This window comes from Hippopotamus amphibius, chromosome 3, assembly GCF_030028045.1.
Source record: "Hippopotamus amphibius kiboko isolate mHipAmp2 chromosome 3, mHipAmp2.hap2, whole genome shotgun sequence".
Lineage (NCBI taxonomy): Eukaryota > Metazoa > Chordata > Mammalia > Artiodactyla > Hippopotamidae > Hippopotamus > Hippopotamus amphibius.
Genome location: NC_080188.1, coordinates 124835198 through 124852409, shown reverse-complemented (window position 1 = coordinate 124852409; position 17212 = coordinate 124835198). Strand labels below are relative to the sequence as shown.

The 17212-nt window shown below is 60.8% G+C and overlaps 2 protein-coding genes across 12 annotated transcripts in view; one reads left to right on the top strand and one right to left on the bottom strand.

Annotated features, from left to right (window-relative positions):
* The first annotated feature begins 933 nt into the window (after positions 1-933).
* RCOR2 (REST corepressor 2) lies at positions 934-5535 on the top strand. Of its 2 annotated transcripts, XM_057728053.1 has the most exons (12): positions 934-1060; positions 1802-1858; positions 2153-2233; positions 2458-2510; positions 2598-2759; positions 2864-2988; positions 3082-3151; positions 3236-3451; positions 3809-3886; positions 4021-4078; positions 4218-4447; positions 4561-5535. In XM_057728053.1, exons 1-12 carry the CDS (start codon positions 934-936, stop codon positions 4873-4875), a joined length of 1572 nt encoding a protein of 523 aa, XP_057584036.1. In that variant the 3' UTR covers positions 4876-5535. The 2 variants fall into 2 exon arrangements, with proteins under 2 accessions (XP_057584036.1, XP_057584037.1); XM_057728054.1 differs by lacking the exon at positions 4218-4447 and having other exon boundaries at positions 4561-5503.
* A 205-nt stretch (positions 5536-5740) lies between these two features.
* MARK2 (microtubule affinity regulating kinase 2) overlaps positions 5741-17212 on the bottom strand; it is a 72228-nt gene continuing 60756 nt past the window's right edge. For 7 of the 10 annotated variants that reach the window (XM_057725888.1, XM_057725882.1, XM_057725889.1 and 4 more), the window contains 12 exons: positions 16463-16699; positions 15914-16033; positions 15713-15812; positions 15523-15635; positions 14376-14508; positions 13933-14111; positions 13512-13609; positions 12545-12706; positions 11646-11903; positions 10569-10595; positions 8545-8589; positions 5741-7895 (listed from right to left, as the gene is read on the bottom strand). In XM_057725888.1, the coding sequence (XP_057581871.1) occupies positions 7535-7895; positions 8545-8589; positions 10569-10595; positions 11646-11903; positions 12545-12706; positions 13512-13609; positions 13933-14111; positions 14376-14508; positions 15523-15635; positions 15713-15812; positions 15914-16033; positions 16463-16699 (1833 nt within the window). In that variant the 3' untranslated portion in view covers positions 5741-7534. The remainder of the gene's footprint in view (positions 7896-8544; positions 8590-10568; positions 10596-11645; positions 11904-12544; positions 12707-13511; positions 13610-13932; positions 14112-14375; positions 14509-15522; positions 15636-15712; positions 15813-15913; positions 16034-16462; positions 16700-17212) is intronic. The other 3 variants (XM_057725881.1, XM_057725883.1, XM_057725890.1) reach the window with 3 other exon arrangements.

Genomic DNA, 17212 nt, shown 5'->3' with positions numbered 1-17212 from the left:
TCTCCCCCAGGGGCAAGTCTGGGAGCCCGGGGGGCCCGCAGAGGAAAGCACTCTCCACCCGGGTCCTGACCCCACCCCCTGGAGGTCTAGCCCCGGCCCCCAGGCCCCGCCCCCCGGGCCCTCCCTCCCACCCCAGGGCCAGATGTTCAGCTGGCGGAGGCATCGGCTGGGGGAGGGGTGCTGAGGCCGCAGCCGGCACTACTTCCCTGCCAGCAGCTTCATTGTGTGCGCGAGGAGCGAGCGGCGGCGGAGAGCGAGCGGGCGAGCGAGCAGCAGCCCGAGCGCGCCGGGGAAAGCGAGTGCGCCGGGGAGGGTGCGAGGCGGCGCCCGCGGCTGCGCTCCCCCGCCTCCCGGCAACTCTGCCCCAGCGCCGTGCGCCGTGCGCGCCGTCCCGCCGCCGCCGCCGCCGCCTGCGCCGGGGCCCCGCCGGCTGCCGTCGCAGGCAGGGGTCTGGTCCGGACAGGGGTCCCCGCCCGGGGACTGGGGCATCCTGGTGGAGCCGAGAGGCTCGGAGCCCGCGGGGGGCGGCAATTGCGCCGCAGCGCCCGCTCGCTGAACTGCGTGGGCAGGCGGGCACGGGGGCTCCGGGGCGTCCCCGAGGGCAGGGTGCCCCCACTTCTCCGGGGAGCCCCAATTCTGTGGGGCGTCCAGAGCGAGCGCGCCCCAGCCGCACCGGACCTTGCGCGCATCCCCCGCGTACCCCACTTCTGCACAAACTTTTCTGACGCCTTCACCCGTGGGGGTCGCGGAGAGCGCTGGGCTGCCCGCTGGGCTCTTTGCCCCGCCGGACCCTAGCCACGCTTGACCTCCTGCCTCTCGTAGCCTCAGTGGCGACCTCTCCAGGCCGGGCCGGGCACGGCACTCCAGGCGAGCGCGGCAAGCACCGCTGCTCTCCGAAGGCTCCCGCGCCCCCCGGGGCAGCTGGGCGGGGTAATGCCCTCGGTGATGGAGAAGCCGAGCGCGGGCTCCGGGATCCTGTCCCGCAGCCGGGCCAAGACGGCGCCCAACGGCGGACAGCCCCACTCGGAGGATGACAGCAGCGAGGAGGAGCACTCTCACGGTGAGCCCGGCGGCCTAGGGTTAAAGGCGCACCGGCCTGGGGGGCGCGGAGCGGGGCGTGGGGGAGAGTTGCTGATCACGGGGGTATTATACGGATGGTTCCTGCTTTCCCTGGACTGGAGGCTGTGCCTTGCTTCTCCTCCAAGCCGGCACAGGGAATCTGGAGGCTGGGCCCCTAGCTGCCGAGGAGGCGGTGCTGCCTGCCCCCGCCCTGCCCTCAGCCCCCGAGGGACTCAGGCCAGGCGTCCCTCCCTTTCACAGCTTGGGCTCCTACCTTGCCACCTTGCAGGGCACTGAGGTCTGGCTGGGGCAGGAGCTGGAAACACATCTCCACACGGAGCTGTGAGGCTCATGTGGTGGGGAGGAGCCTTGGATTGCCTGCAGGGCTGTGGTCCAGGTCTAGGGGCAGACCTCCAACCCCCCCAACTCGCCTGCCCCCCCCCCCCCCCCCCCGAGAGAGAACAAAGGGCTCTGCTGGGCCTGGGCTTTAAAACTGGCCCCTGTCCTCTGCGGCCGCCCCCCCCCCCCCCACCATGGCTAAGGCTAGGCAGGTTTCTCCCTTTTCCAGTTCCTTCTGTGGCTGAGGGTAACTAAGGGGAAGATCAGGGAAAAGTGAGCCTCCTGGAAGGTGGGGGCCCTGGGTGGTCAGGAAGGAGAACTCCAGGCCAGCCACCTCCCCCGCCACATCCTCCCGTCCTCCCTCCCTCCCTGGAGTCCTGACTGCCTCCCCCTGGCTCCACAGACAGCATGATCCGCGTTGGAACCAATTACCAGGCCGTAATTCCGGAGTGCAAGCCTGGTGAGTGGCAGGACAGGCTGTGAAGGGAGGGGACTGGAGGGCCCATGGCCTGGCCCTGGGCCCCACCTGGGGGAGCCCTTGGCTGGCGCCCTCTGTAAGGACAAGCGGGGGTGGGTGGCCGGCCCTGTGGCATGGTTAGTTTTCCTTCTGTGCCTTCCTGTCTGGGTCTCTGCCCCTCCTTCCCCGCTGGGCCTCACCTCGCAGGCCCCGCTCCTCCGCTGCTGTCTGGCCATGGGTCCAGGCCAGCGCCACCAGCCTGATGGTGTCTTCCTCCTCTGTTTCTTTGCCTCTCAGAGAGCCCCGCACGCTACAGTAACAAGGAGCTGAAGGGGATGTTGGTGTGGTCGCCCAACCACTGTGTGTCAGATGCCAAGCGTGAGTGGGCTGGGACCCCGGGTTCATGCATACCTTTGGGAGCTGGGGCCTGGGGTTCATGCCAGCACTTCTCAGAAGTGGGCTGGAGGCTGAGGTATGTGGGTTCAACCCCAGCCCTAGGGCTAAGGCTCAGGGGCCCAGCCCCTGGGGGCATACCTCTGTCTGGGCAGGCCTGGGTTAGTTGTAACCCCTCCTCCAAGACCTGGCTCCTCCCGCCCCTGCAGTTGACAAGTACATTGCGATGGCCAAGGAGAAGCACGGCTACAACATCGAGCAGGTGAGCCTTGGCCCCGTGGGGATTTGAGGCGGAGACAGGATAGTGCTAGGGGCAGCTGAACCTGAGTTGTCCCCTCTCCTGGGCCAGGCACTGGGCATGCTCCTGTGGCATAAGCATGACGTAGAGAAGTCGCTGGCTGACCTGGCCAACTTCACCCCGTTCCCAGATGAGTGGACGGTAGAGGACAAGGTGCTGTTTGAACAGGCCTTTGGTTTCCACGGCAAGTGCTTCCAGCGGATCCAGCAGATGGTAAAGCCCTCTGTCCCCGCCAGTGCTCCTTGGCCCCTTTCTGATAAGCCTGCCCGGGGCCCAGAGTCTTAGGTGGGCCCCAGCCTCTGGCATTGCCCCTCCAGCTGCCTGACAAGCTGATTCCCAGCCTGGTGAAGTATTACTACTCTTGGAAGAAGACCCGCAGCCGGACCAGTGTGATGGACAGACAGGCTCGGCGGCTGGGGGGCCGAAAAGACAAGGAAGACAGGTAGGGGCCCGGGGAAGCTCTGGGTGGGGGCAAACCGAGTTCTTGTGGGGCCCTGGCCCCTGCCTTACCCCTCCTTGGCCCCCGTGTAAGCAGTGATGAGCTTGAAGAGGGACGAGGAGCCGTGAGTGAGGGGGAGCCAGACGCTGGAGACCCCAAGAGAGAGGTGAGGTCCCCCCAGAGCTCCTCTGGCCCTGCCCGCCCTCTCCTTGGGCTCTGCACCACCCACCTCCTCTCCTTTCCCTGGCAGCCTCTTCCCTCTCGGCCCCTGAATGCCCGCCCAGGCCCGGGAAAGAAAGACGCCCAGGGCTCTCAGTACCGCCACCATCCGCTGCGAACTCGGCGGCGCCCACCCAAGGGCATGTACCTGAGCCCTGAGGGCCTCACTGCTGTGTCAGGGAGCCCGGACCTGGCCAACCTCACACTTCGAGGCCTCGACTCCCAGCTCATCTCCCTCAAGCGCCAGGTGGGAGGCCCAAGGAAAGAAGGGGCCATGCAAAGGGGATAGTGGGCAGCTGAGAACTATGATTCGGGGCAGCCAAGGTGATAGGGAGGTCGTGTGGATGCCAGGCCTGCATCTGCCCCTTTCTCTGGGTTTCTGGGTAATTGGTGTTCTTTTCTGAGCATTAAAAAACAAAAAACAAAAACCCCCTGGTCTTTGAAAAGGGGCGAACCCCAGTGTCTCCCCTACTGAATGGTGAGGGAGAGATGAGTAGATGGTGGGTGGCAAAGAGCTTTGTTGGGAAGTAGGGCCCTGGTGAGGGTTGGTATCGATTGCCTCCCTGGCATCATGGAGTTGGATGTCCCTCCCTTGCCTTCCCAGGTGCAAAGCATGAAGCAGACCAATAGCAGCCTCCGCCAAGCCCTGGAGGGGGGCATTGATCCACTCCGCCCCCCCGAGGTGAGGCTGCTCTTCAAGTTTGGGTGTAGGAAGTGGTTCTCTCTGGTGGCAGAGCAGAAAGGGGAGTTTTGCTTGGAGACCAGGGCCTCTGTTCCCATACTTTGAGTCTCAAGGATACATTCGTTGCTCTCCAGGCCAACACCAAGTTCAACTCCCGCTGGACCACGGATGAGCAGCTTTTGGCAGTACAAGGTGGGTGAGACAATGGGGAGAGTAGAGGGCCCCAGGAGTCTCTCCTACCCTCCCAGGAGCTGGGGCAGAGGGGAAGGATCAGGGAAGTAACTAGTTTTAAGGGGGTATTCACACTCTGCTGCCCTTTTGACCCTTGCAGCCATCCGTAGGTATGGCAAAGACTTTGGGGCTATTGCAGAGGTGATTGGGAACAAGACTCTGACCCAGGTGAAGACCTTCTTTGTGAGCTACCGGCGCCGCTTCAATCTGGAGGAGGTGCTGCAGGAATGGGAGGCCGAGCAGGATGGGGCCCCTGGAGCCCCGGTCCCCATGGAGGAGGCTAGGAGAGGGGCTCCCTTGCCAGCCCAAGCCCTAGAGGAGGATGATGAGGTGAGAAGGGGAGAGAGAAACGCTTCAGAGAAGAGAGGAGAGGAACCGCCTCCATCCTTAGATTGGGCTGAGGGTGTGCTTGAGCCTGGTTTCTCACTCTTCTCTCCTCTCAGGTCCAGATTACATCTGTCTCGACATCGGGCCCCCGATCTGGGCCGCCTGCGCCACCTCCTCCTCCACCTCCCACCTCGCTGTCCCAGCCGCCCCCGCTGCTGAGGCCGCCTTTGCCCACGGCTCCTACCCTGCTCCGCCAGCCACCCCCACTCCAGCAGGGCCGCTTCCTCCAGCCCCGGCTGGCCCCCAACCAGCCCCCGCCACCTCTCATCCGTCCTGCTCTGGCTGCCTCCCGCCACAGTGCCCGCCCTGGCCCTCAGCCCCCACCCACCCTGACTGGAGCCCCCCTGGAGCCTCCAGCACCCTCACTCTGAGCCCTGAGGCCCTCCGCCAACCAGAGGCCCCAGAGCCCCTTTGCTGGATGTCCTCAGGGACCTCCGGCTTCACCGAGGACAGAAGAGACTAGAGCTCTCACCAGGTCTCTCGAAGACCCAGAGCTGCTGATGGGCACAGCCTGGACCTGTGGGTTCTGCACGTGGTTTCTGGCCGAGCCGGTCTCCACCCCCACCCCAGCCAGGGTCCGGGGCCTTTTGAGCTGGCCTGAGGGTACTTTCTTTTTCCTGGCTGGGACCGGGATGGCTCCCTCCTAGTCTGCCAGGGCCTGGCCTTTGGGTCCTGCCCTTCGTGTATACGGGGTCATGACCATAGCTTGGGGGGTGGGGGAGAGGACAGTTTAGTGTGTTGGCTGTTCTTCCTCTTTCCCTGCTTTTAGCAATAAGTCTGGGGTGAGGTGGGGAGGGAGCTGGAGGGGGGAGATGGGCAGAGAGGTTCCTTGGGGCCTGACAGCAGCAGCAGAGGCTGGAGAGGAAGCTCTCCTGTCCGCAGGGGCCGGGTGGGAAGCGCTGAGGAGCTCTGAGGGTGCCCACTATGCCCGCTGCCCAAAAGCTTAGAGAAAGGAGGGTTGGGAACATATGCAGACATGGGTTTATTTTTCAATGTTTTTAAAAAATAAATAAAACCTTCAGGCTCACTGAATCCTCTTTCCCTTTTGGTTTAAGGGTCCTGGGCTTTGCTTCCGGTCTGTGGCATGAGGGTGGGAGGGAGCCCACCTGGCAATAGCCTTTCCCCAGGCCCCAGAGAGGAATCAATTCTCCCCTGCGAGGCAGGCAGGCTGGGCCACATCTTGCCCATGGGGACTGGGTCCCTGCCCGGTTGGGAGAAGAAACAGGAGGAGGCAGCTCAGATTCCAAACATTCTCTTTATTACGTGTTTGATCCAGAGGAGAAACTAAGTGCAGGAAGGGGGGCTGGGTGGGGAGGGGCCACCTTGCCTGGAAGCCCCCCAGCCACTCCCCCCTTTGGGAGCCAAGCCTTGCCCTCCGGGCCCCTTGGAGCACCCGGGCTGTTCCACAGGGCAGGAGGGGGGAGGAAGAAAGGGAGGGGGAGCCCTTGGTAGGAGCCGGAGCCCGCCGTCAGGGCTTGGGGCAGGAGGGCTGAGGTTGGCGAGTCCCCTTCCTGGGACCCAAGGGCTTGACTTGCCATGGAGCCAGGCCTGGAAGTGGGGTGATGAGTAGGGGTGGAGTCATCATAAATCAAAAAAAATAAAATAATAAAATAAAAAATAAAACCCATCACAAAAAATGTACAACTCAGGTGAGGGTAGAGGCAGCCTCTCTTCAGGACTCCCCTCCCCCAATTTCTCAAGAACAGAAACAGCAGAGAAATAAATTAAGGGATGCAGCGGCTGCCACCAGCCAAGCGCCCATAACCAGCCACTCCCACACTGGCTGAGGAGGTTAGCGAGCTGGGAGTCACTTGGCCTGTCTGTCCCCCACCCCGTGGAGGGCAGAGGCTCCCGGCCCTGCTGCCCTATCCAGCCTCCTGCCAGGTGGCTGTGGAGGCCCCGGGCAGTGTCTCCTGAGAGGAGGGGCGACAGTGTGAGGAAGAAAAGGCAAGGCCGAGAGATGAGTGGTGAGGGAAGTCACTGCTATGGAACTAGCTGGTGCCCAGATTAATGCCAATGAAGGGGAGCAGTGGGGAGAGGGATGGCGAGGGGGGCTGTGCTTTCAGACAAAGGCTCTCCCAGAACGGAGAATGCCCAGCGTCCCTGTTCCGGAGACTAGCAGCCCAGGCGGCCCCCTGGGGGCCGAGGAGCCCATCTGCCCTGCGGTCCCCTCCCTTCTCCCAGCCCTGGGGTCAGCCCCGCCTTCTACCCAGGAGGGGGTGGGAGAAGATGGCACAGACTTTTTGAGGAGGGGAACAAAAGTCCCCACAGCAGCTCGTGGAAGGAAATGCCCAGCCTCTGGGGAAGGAGGGGCAGAGGATACAGTGTGGAGGGAGGCAGAGCCCCGCGCCTAGCCTGCCAGCCCCAGAGCAGCCGCCAGTCCCACTGCTTCAGGGCTGCGCGGCACCCCCGCCCCAGCCCCCAGCCGCCCAGGCCTCCAGCCCAGGGGCCTGAGGTCAGGGGAAGGCCACCTCTGGTGGTTTGCTTGGAGGGGAAGGAGGAAAGGAGAGGGGAGAAGCCCAAAGTGGGCCTGGCGGAGGGCCTGACAGGGAACTCCACCACTCTTGCCTGAGAGTGTTCCAGCCCTGAGCCACCCTCCCGGGGACCCCACAGATCCAGTCTCGACTGTTCCAATGGGGCAGGGAGGAAAGGTGGCCGCTGGGATTTTTTTTTTTTTCTTTTTTCTTTTTTGGTAATAAAAAATTTCTTGGTTTAGGCGAAATACTCTGTGCAACCGCAGTACCGAGGGGGAGCCCTGCCCCCCCCACCTCTCCCTCCCCTTCCTTTGCCTCCTGTGGGAGAGAGGGGGGAAGGGGGAACATCTGGGCAGGGGTAAACGTTGGGGGGAGAGAACCATCTCCCATCCCCACAAACATGGAAGAAAAAACTGAGAAGGGCAGGAAGGGGAGAAGTGCCAGCAGGGGAGACACACCACTCCATCTCTGCAGTCTCGCCCGGCCGGGCGGAGCGCCGGCCCCAGCAGCTAAGTCCAGCTGGCCACCTCCGTCGCCCCCCACTCCTGGCAGCCTGTTAAAGCTTAAGCTCGTTGGCTATTTTGGAGGCAATGTTTTTGAAGGCCATGGAGGTGCCCGATATCCGCTTAAACCGGACACCGTTGAGAGAGAGCCGCGGCAGTTTGCACACCTCCATCTCCCACTGCACGAAGTTCTCATGGCCCGGCGTGCCGTGCATGCACAGCAGCATGTACTTCTCGTGCAGCTCGCTCTGGCAGCTGTTCGCGTCCAGCACCTTGCGGATCTCCCGCATCATCTCGTTGGGCTCCATGGAGCTCGTGGTCTTCATGCTCCACGTGAAGCGTAGTGAGCGGGGCTTGGCCTCCCGAAACTCCTCCTTTTCCTTGTCGCTGCCGCCGCTGCCCACCACGTGAGGTCTGCGGAGAGGGCGGAGGCGGGCGTCAGGCGGGCGCCGGGACGCCCCACCCACAGGACAGCCCCCCCCCCCCCCCCCCCCACGAGACCAGAGAGGAGAGCGGGAGGGTGTCCAGGAGGCGGCCGTGCTGGAAGAGGGAGGTCAGACCTGGCCCGGAGAGCAGAGGGAGGGCGAGGGGGGCGGGCAGTCCTGCACCTCTCTCTTCTCTCCGGGCAGAGAAGGCGAGAAGTCAGCCCCCCAGGGGGTGACAAGCGGACAGCTCCATGCTTTCCTCTGAAGAGGGCAGGGTCAGGGTCAGGGTCAGGGTCAGGGAAGGAAGGGGAGCAGGCGCTCAGCAGCTCTGAGTAGTTCACAGACTGGACAGGAAGAAGTGGTTGATTCACAGAGGAGCTCGTGGACGGGTGGAGTCTGCAGCCCCAACCCCCCGGCCCGGGGTACTGCTTCCAGAATACACCGGGTGTGAGGAGAAGGGCCCACACCTACTGTAGCGGGGCTGTGGGGGTCCTTTGAGGAAAGGGAGGCCCCAGAGGGTGGGGACAGGGCAGAAGCATGGGAGGAGGTGCCAGGGGGCAGAAGGAAGAGAGCAGCAGGAGGCTCGTGGCAGCCCAGCGGCCTGGGCAGGGCTGGCGCTGGCTCCAGCCCTCTCTCACCTGAGCGTCTCCACTCGGTCTTTGCTTTCAGGTTCATTCAGGTTCCTCAAAAAACAGAGCGAGGGAGAGTTTAGTGCTGGGACCTCTGTGAGGGCGGGTCCAGGGAGGTGCCACCGGTGGGTGGGCGGGACCCAAGCCTAAAGGCCACTTGCCCATCACCTGGCAGGCCGTGGCTCTGGGGCACCTCACACTGGCAGCTCAACTGTCCGTCTCCAACAGGGAGCCCAGCACATGGGCCTGCCCCTCCCCACACTCTCAGAGATCCGTGCTGGGAGGAGGAGCGGGGGAGGAGGAAGGTGTGGACGTGTGGGCACACGCATGGAGCACACAGCCCACTGCCAGGGCTCACGGGGAGGGGGGCTTCTGCACTAGTGCCCCCGGGATGGGTCTCAGAACTGTAGTCCTCTTGGAGGAAGGGGCTGGGGATAAATAAGAGGCCTCTCTCAGGAGGCTCAAAGGGCCAAGAGCCGGACCTGCTTTGAGTATGCCTGGGCCTGGGTGCTGGGGCTGGGTGGGGAGGAGAAGAGCCCTGAGGCCAGCTGTAGACAAGCCCGCCTCCCCCATTCTTTTACAACTCCCCTGCCTGCCAGGCCATCTGCTGGTGCAGAAGGGAGGACGGAGGGCAGGGCAGGGCAAACACCTTGGGAGGGTGGGTGGGGAAGAGGTCTGGCCCCGCTGAGCGGCTTCTCCAGCTCCTGGCTGGAAGATGGGTACCTGGAGCTGGGAATTAGGGAGTGCAGAGGAGGGCAAAGACGGAAGGAGGAGTGAGAGAGAGCAGCAGCAGCACATGTAAAAGGAACACAAAGACACAACAGACACACGAGTGCAAACAAGCGCACTGCGAGCAGGTAGCCTGGGCTCTGCAGGGGAAGGAGCCTGGCTGCTCTCTCGGGCCCCACCTGGCTCTTGCCCTGTGGGTGGAGGCACCCTGCAGGGCAGGCCCCCACTGGGGCCCCATGAGTCAACAGCTAGCCATGCAGTGAAGAACTGTGGGTGGGGAGCAACGGGTGGAAGGGGGAAAGCCTGAAGACCCTGTCTTGGCCGTTGTTCTGTAAGCTGGGGCACCAATGTGCCTGTCAGGTGTCCCAGCCCCACAGCAAGGCCTGGGCTGATGGCCTTGGGGAACCAGGGCTCCCAACCTGGCCCTTGGTCCTCAGCTTGGTAGTTGGCCCACCCAGGCCTCCAGAGAGGATGAAGACAGGGCTGGGGTGGCAGAACCAGGAGCTGGCCTAGGAAGGGAGGTGCCTGAGTGAGGGGGGATCTCCCACAGTTTTGCCAGGGCTTAGGGGTAGGTGGCCCCTGCCCTAGAACATCCCAGCTCCTGGCTCTTTGGATGCCACAGGCCATAACTGGAGAACACAGCCCAGAGAGGATGAGGCTTGATTCATCCAGATTCGCTGGAGGCAGGAGGTATGCTGGGGGGGTGGGGTGGGCTGGGCCTAGTTCTGCAGGAGCTGCCAGAAGGGGGTGCTGTGCCCCACTCGTGAAGCAAAGGCTCCTTGGGCCTGGAGGTGTCCCTGTAGTACCTCCAAAGTCCTGCCATCCCATAGGACAGAAGCAAGAGGCCACACAGCCCTGAAGTTCAGGGCACCAGAGAAGGGGAAGCCCAGGAGACCCAGAATGAGATACCATCCCAGACGCACTTTCGACCCCAGTGGAGCTTCTTCAGAGCGCATGCACAGACACGGGAAAGGGCCAGAAAAGGAACCCAACGCGCTTGTGACCAAAACCCGGGGTAGGGGATTAGGAGGCAGGAGACAATCTTAAAGGGAGAATTCCCTGAGGTGGTGCCCCCTACTTGGGGACAGGCCCATCGTTTTCAGAGCTATTTGCCCTGAGTAGGCGAACGTGGCCTTGTGGGCCGCCCAGTCAGAGGCCATCTTCACCCCTTTAAGATGGCAGAGAGAAGGCCACACAGACATGGTTAGCAGATGGAGGAGGGAGCAAGAGCCAGAAAAGGGGCGTTAGTGATGGAGGCCGGACACAGGGCACAGACACACACACACAGCGGGCTCAACGCCTACCTTCTGGCAAACCTGAAAGACAGATTTCTAAAAAAAAACAAACAAAAAAAAGACAAAATAAAAAAAGAAATAAAAAAAAAACCAACAAGACGGTATGTGGATAAGCAGGTGGGGAGTGGGCTTTACAGGTTCAAGGGTCACCCCCCTTGTGGAAGAGCCGCTCAGCGAGACTAGAGTCCCAGACATCCCGACCTGCTCACGCCCCACCCTGCAGCCCTACACCTGCATTCCGGGGCTGGCAAGGGGCATGGCTTGGCTACTCCAGCTGAGTGGAGTGAAGTGCAGGAGGAAGGGCGGCAAACCCGCTCTCGCCAAGCCCCCTGCTGCTTCCTGAGCTATGCTAAGATGGTTGAGGAAGTGGTGGGGTGGAGACAGGGAGCATCCCAAGAGGCGGATTCGCCCAAGAGGCAAATCAACGCTGTCCCTCTGGGTCATCGGGGCCAGGTGTGAGACACCTCACGAGGGGAATCTCCACTGTGGTTCCCGCATAGGAAAGTGTCAGAGTGCATCAGGCTGCAAGGGAGCCCCCCTGGGCCCTCCCCAGCTATTTCACTTATGGCCTTCATCCCGGCAATACACCCCGCCCCCCTGGGAGAGGAACATGGCTGCGGCAGAGGGGAGTGGCTGCAGCCAGACAACACCAACTGTGGGGGGAAAGGAGGTCAAAGGGGGCAAGACAACAGACCAGGAGAAACTCTCCTTGCCGGCCCAGCCTGGCTCAGGCCTCATGACTTTGCAGCTGCGTCACCAAATATAAGTTTCCATGGGAACCCAGGAGAGAAGAGGGGGGCTTTTATTTTAGCATCTGAGTTCACACTCTCCTAGAGAGGAGGCGGCATCGGCCATCTGCTCGGGCCAGAGAACGAGGGGTGTGGATAAGGAGTTGGGGAGGCCTGAGAGGGACAGACGGGTCTGGGCATCTCAGGTGCCAACAAAGACTCAATTTCTTAGGCTTGCTGAGGCTTCTTCTAACCCCAGGACCTAATCCCACTTCTAACCCCAGGTGTCCTCATCTCCACCCCCAGGCAGGTGGAGGGCCTGGCCTCAGCCTCTCTGCCGCCCAGGCCCCCTACTCACCTGCGTACAAACTTGGAGGTGAATTTGCTGAAGATGCTCCCCGAGGCCCCCCGCCGGCCCTGGCTGTTGCCAGAGGGAGAGGCTGGGGTCACACCGTAGGGCAAATTCTGCTGGTCCCGCACCTGCCGGAGCTGCCCAGCGTGGAAGGTGCTTCGACTGGACACACCCCGGGGAAAATTAGTTCGGTCTGGGGCTCCACCACTGCTGCTGATGTTGTGGGCGGAGGGGGAGGCGACAGGGACACGCTGGGGGGCCGTGCTGTGGGAAAAGAGGTGGGGGGTGGGGGAAATGCATCAGGGCACGAGAAACCCATCACGACCGAGCACCTGGAGCGCCCTGGGTGGGAAAGGGAAGGGAGATGCTAGGGCAGAGGCAGCCATCACAGAGGACACAGAAGGAAGGGGTGTGACCACTGAGGACACCAATAAGGAAGACGCCTGGGTGGAGGGGGAAGGAGATGGTTTGGGGAGGGAGGGAGGCAGGGAAGGATACGTGTGTGGAGAGCGGTACAGGCTGGAGAGAAGTGGCTCCTTGGGAGCTAGGCAGACTGGAACCTCAAGGGGACAACGTTGACCAACCCTCAAGGACTGAGTCCCTGTGATGCTGACTGTCCCCGGGGTCCTAAGGAAGTCCAGGAAGGCTCAGAACAAAAAGGCTTCCTTCTGGAGCCTCGGGACGGCTTCTTGCATATCTGTTCTGAGAGGGAGAACTGGAGGAAAAGAGGGGCATTAAGCTATTTTTTTGTTCCCTCTACTTCCTGGCTGCAGGGGACAGCCATCTCTTGTGGCTAAGATGACAAGAACAGAGCAGGACCCCCAGGTGGGAAGAAATTGTGGGGGGCGAAGGGGAAGGGGGTGGGCTGAGGGCAGCAGGTGCATCAGCTGCCCCAGCACACTTGCCTGGGCCGCGGCACCTCACAGTTACTGTCCGTGGGGGGCAGCCCAGTGGCCTTGTTGGGGTGCACGGAGGCCGACATGGATTTCTGGTGCTGGCGGGGTCGGGCCGCAGAGACTGCGGCGGAAGCAGAAGCCGTGGAGGCCCGGGACCCTGGCATGGTTAGGCTAGGAGACAAAAGCAGCGGAGAGGCCTGTGTTAGGGGTGGGTGGGGGCAGGAGGCTGCGGTTAGGAAGCAAGGGCAGGGCGGGAAGGGCCAGAGCCGGGGAGCCTCGGCGGGATGCAGGTCAGGCCCAGGAGCAGCAACGGGGCACAAGTCAGAGCGGAGGGTGGCAGGGCTGGGAAGCTGAGGGCAGGGTAAGGAAGGCGAGGCAGGCCAGAGCCTGGGGAAGGAAACCAAAAGTGCAGGAAAGCTGACAGGAGGCAACTGCCTCCAGGCTGCTCTGGTCTCCTAGGAATTCTAAGAACAAGGATGTGTCGTCGTCAGAAAGAGCAGCGTGTTGCTAAGGGGAATTTTCATTAAGCTCAGAAGACAAGGAGCCAGGAACTCAACACTGATGATCAAGGTTAGGGGGGCTCTGCTCTCATGGGCGCAGCTAGAGTCACCCTCAATGTGTATACCCTTCAGGTGGGCAGCTCTTGGTTCTGCCCTGAGCTGGGGCCCCTCCGGCACTGATGCCCAGAGAAGTGCAGCTGCCATGCCCTGGCTGCAGTCAAGAAGCAAGAAAGCAGCTGAGATGACCACGGAGTCACACTCGGTACACCGCAAGAAGCGGTCACAGGAGCACAGGGAAGAGGAGATGGCGGGGGTGGGGAGAGCAGGGAGGAGGTGCTGGTGTGTGGAAGGCTGGACTGGACAGAGCCAGGACGGGACTCCAGGGAGTGGGAAGGGAGGCGGTGCTGCTGACAGACGTCACTGCTGGGAAAGGTGGTGCCCGGGGAGCGTGGTGGGCGGGGCCTGGGCCTGCTCACCTGTCTTTGCCATTCTGGATGGAGGCCTGGCCAAGGCTGGCCCTCTCCAAAAGTGGGGAATTCCTGCTTCGATTTGTGCTGGTGGAGAGGACGCTGTTCTGTGGGGAATAAAGGGCAGAGATGTATCACAGAAAATTGAAGTTTCTACTGACTGGTTCACAAAACCTGCTCCCCACCCCCTTCCACCAGGAGCAGTCAGGGGTGGGGAAAAGAAAGGATTTTGCTTTTACTCTGGGGGGCAGGGTTTCTGCAGGAAGCAAACGTGGCCCTGGGGGGAAGGTCAGGTAGGCGGCCAAAGGGAGCTGGGTGGGGATTTAGGAGAGAGCTGCCTGGAGAGGGCAGGCCCCACAGCAGGAGTGGGAGAGGATGGGAAGGAGGGGTGGGGCTGGCCAGGAGGAGGGAGGGGGTGGGCGTGGCTCACCGTGGAGGGGGTGGGGGTGGTCTTCTTCCTCTCCAGGCCGGGAAGGGGGCTGGCAGGCACTTTGGCTGTGCTGCTGGCCTTCCGCCCTGGCTCCCGGTCCTCCTCAGGCCGCTTGTTTTCTGCGTTGTTACTCTGAGTCTTCTTAGAGTAGGAATTAGAAGTGGGAATGGCAGGACCAGCTGCTGGGCCAGAGGGACGGTGGGAATGGATAAGGGTGAGGAGGGGCACCCAAAGCCTGCTGCGTGCATGGTGCTTCCTGCAGTCTTGCCAGCAACCCAGCAAACCCCATTTCACAGAGTTGGAGGGAAGTTAAATGACTTGCCCAAGGATGTGCTACTAATAAGGGTTGAAAAGGGACTGAAACTCAGCTATGTGAACCAAAGCCCCTAGAACCCATCAGGAGAGGGGTTAGTCCCCCACCTGCAACTCGCAACAGTACTTACCCTGGTCACTAAAGCGCCGCTGCTTGGGGTTGGCTGAGACGCTGCGCTGTACCTTGTGGGAGGGGGAAGGGGCACTGCTATTGGTCAGATCAGCTGAAGGCCGGGGCTTCAAGGTGATGGTGTCACCCTCCAACTGCAAGAACACAAAAGGGAGGGCAGAAGTCATGAAGAGTTGTGTATAGATGATCCCACTTGCACATTCCTGCCTGACACAAATCCACCCCAGGCTCCCAGGAGACATACCCCCGAAAGACCAATGTGCATCTAAATAAACACTCATGGAGACAAACAAGTCCCGGCACAGACCCTGACAAACACAGTCAGACACACCAACCTCCTTGCAAAGACCCCCACCCTCAGAGCACACACACACACACACACACACACACACACACACACACACACACACACACACACACACACACACACACACACACACACACACACACAGAATGCACATGCAGACTCAGAGATACCCTCCAACACCTCCTGAGCAGGCTAAGTCAAGAATCAAGAAAGGGAGTCCAACACCACCAGGGGGAGAGCAGGACTGGGAGGCCACGAGTGCATGTGGGGACACACAGATGGTGAACAAGACCCTACTCCCACAGAGACCCATGGATTCAGGCGCAGACATGGTTACCCAGACGAGCAGAACAACAATCACGAAGCCTCCAGATGGGAGGATGGACGTACGTGCACAGATACATACACCCAGACACAAGCACTGGGCAGGAGCAACACACAGCGCAGGCTCCTGTAAGACACACAGAGCACCCAGGAACCCAGAGACTTCCAGACACAGAGAGACACAAACATATGGAAACAGACAGACTTCTAGAGCCAACAGAGAACTCACCCAGCCAGACTGACCTAGACCAGTCTAACCAACACAGAATGAGCCAGATCTACTCACCCGTATGGAAACCCCCAGGCCCAGACCCCACCAGCTTCCCTATTGAACTACTGATGGAGATCAGTGAAAGCAAAGGCCAGAGGACCTTAGTGCCACCAGAGTTGAGGCTTAAAATTAGTAGAGAACACAGCTACTCAGAGGTGAGCTTCTGCCCTTAAGAGCTGCTAGAAGCACAGGGGTGCTACTGACAGAGAGGCTGGCCAGACGGGGAACGGAGCAGGGGGCACACACCTCGGAGCTCTTGTAGCCCAGGAGCAGATAGGTGGCCATCACCTCGTTGTACCTCTGGCCCACCAGCGAGTCCTGGATCTCTTCCCGTGTGTAACCCATGGACACCATCAACTCTGCACGGGGGGACACACAGTTAAGTCTGGTCCCGAGTCCTAGGCAGGCTTGACCTCATGGCCCAGTGTGGCCTCACCTGTCCGCCGAGGGTCCTTGTAGTCAGGGAGTGGCTCCACGTAAGGCTTTAACTCATCGTCTTCGTGGCCCACATTCATCCATCGATCTTTCATGATTTGCTGGGGAGCAGAGGGAAGGGGAAGGGCAGAGAGGGAGACTCAGCCTGGAGGTCTCCCTGGGAACCCAGGACCTTCCAGCCAGCTGGGCTCAGGCTGCTCACCTCTAAAGTGCCTCTCTTGCTGGGATTGAGAATGAGAAATTTCTTAAGCAGGTTTTCACAGTCTGTGGACATGTAGAATGGAATACGGTATTTCCCCCTCAGTACCCGCTCCCGCAGCTCCTGTAGGAGGGAAATTCAAATCACCCCAGGCCAAGGGAAGAAACCTAACATCCAGGCTCCTGACAGCTTAAGACTGGCCAGGCAGATATAAATGAAGTATGGTAGGAGGCAGAGAGCCTGGGACAAGTCACCTCACTAGAGGCGCTGATGTCCAATACCCCACACCCTCTGACTTGACCAGCCCAAGACTTGCAGTTCTGAGTGCTTTGGAGGGGTGAACGGACATACAATTTATCCCAGGCCTTGAGAGAAGAACCAAGGTTATTACGCTGGGTGCAGAAGGCCTTTTAATAGCTGCTACCATCTGTAAGCCCTTCTTTGAAGCACTGGCTCAGGAAAAATGTAGAAAAGGTGAGAGGTCGGGGGCAAGACCAGAGGCCAAGAGAAGAAATGAGAATAGAAATGATCTAAGCCTGCACTTCACTCCACCTTGAGATTCTGTCCATCAAAAGGCAGGGATCCGCTGACCAGTGTATACAGGATAACTCCCAGGCTCCACACGTCCACCTCGGGTCCATCATACTTTTTGCCCTGGAAGAGCTCTGGGGCAGCATAAGGGGGACTGCCACAGAAGGTATCCAGCTTGTTCCCAAAGGTGAATTCGTTGCTGAAGCCGAAGTCTGCAATCTTGATGTTCATATCAGCATCCAAGAGTAGGTTTTCTGCCTGGGAGGTTAAGAAGGAAAATATCAGGGAACCAAGTGAATCACACCAAGGCACTGGACAGGGAGGAGCTGAGAGGAATGGAAGAACAAACAGAAAGCCATCTTTAGTCTTGGAACCTTCCCCACCAACTCCAGGGCAGGCCTCCAATCAGTGTGAAGAGGCTGGGCTGGGCTGGAGGAGGGCCACACTCCTCACACAGGCAGCTAAGTGAGAGCTGGGATCTGAAGGCACAGAGACGCTGTGAGCTGTGCAAAGCTTCCCTGTCGGGCCTGGGTTAATCGTGGTCGCATCTGCGAGGACTTAGGGGCCAGGAAGACTCATAGGTAGTCTCATACGCGAACATCTCAGTGAAAGAGATAAGTGTGCCGCACATCTGCAAAGCAGTCGTGACGCAGCTGTGGAACCGTCAACACTGTTTCCTCAGTCAGCCACCAGGCTGCCTGCAGCCCTCCTGCCACACCTGGCAGCACTGGAAGGTGATGTGCCAGGAGGTGAAATGGCAGAGACCCTCTG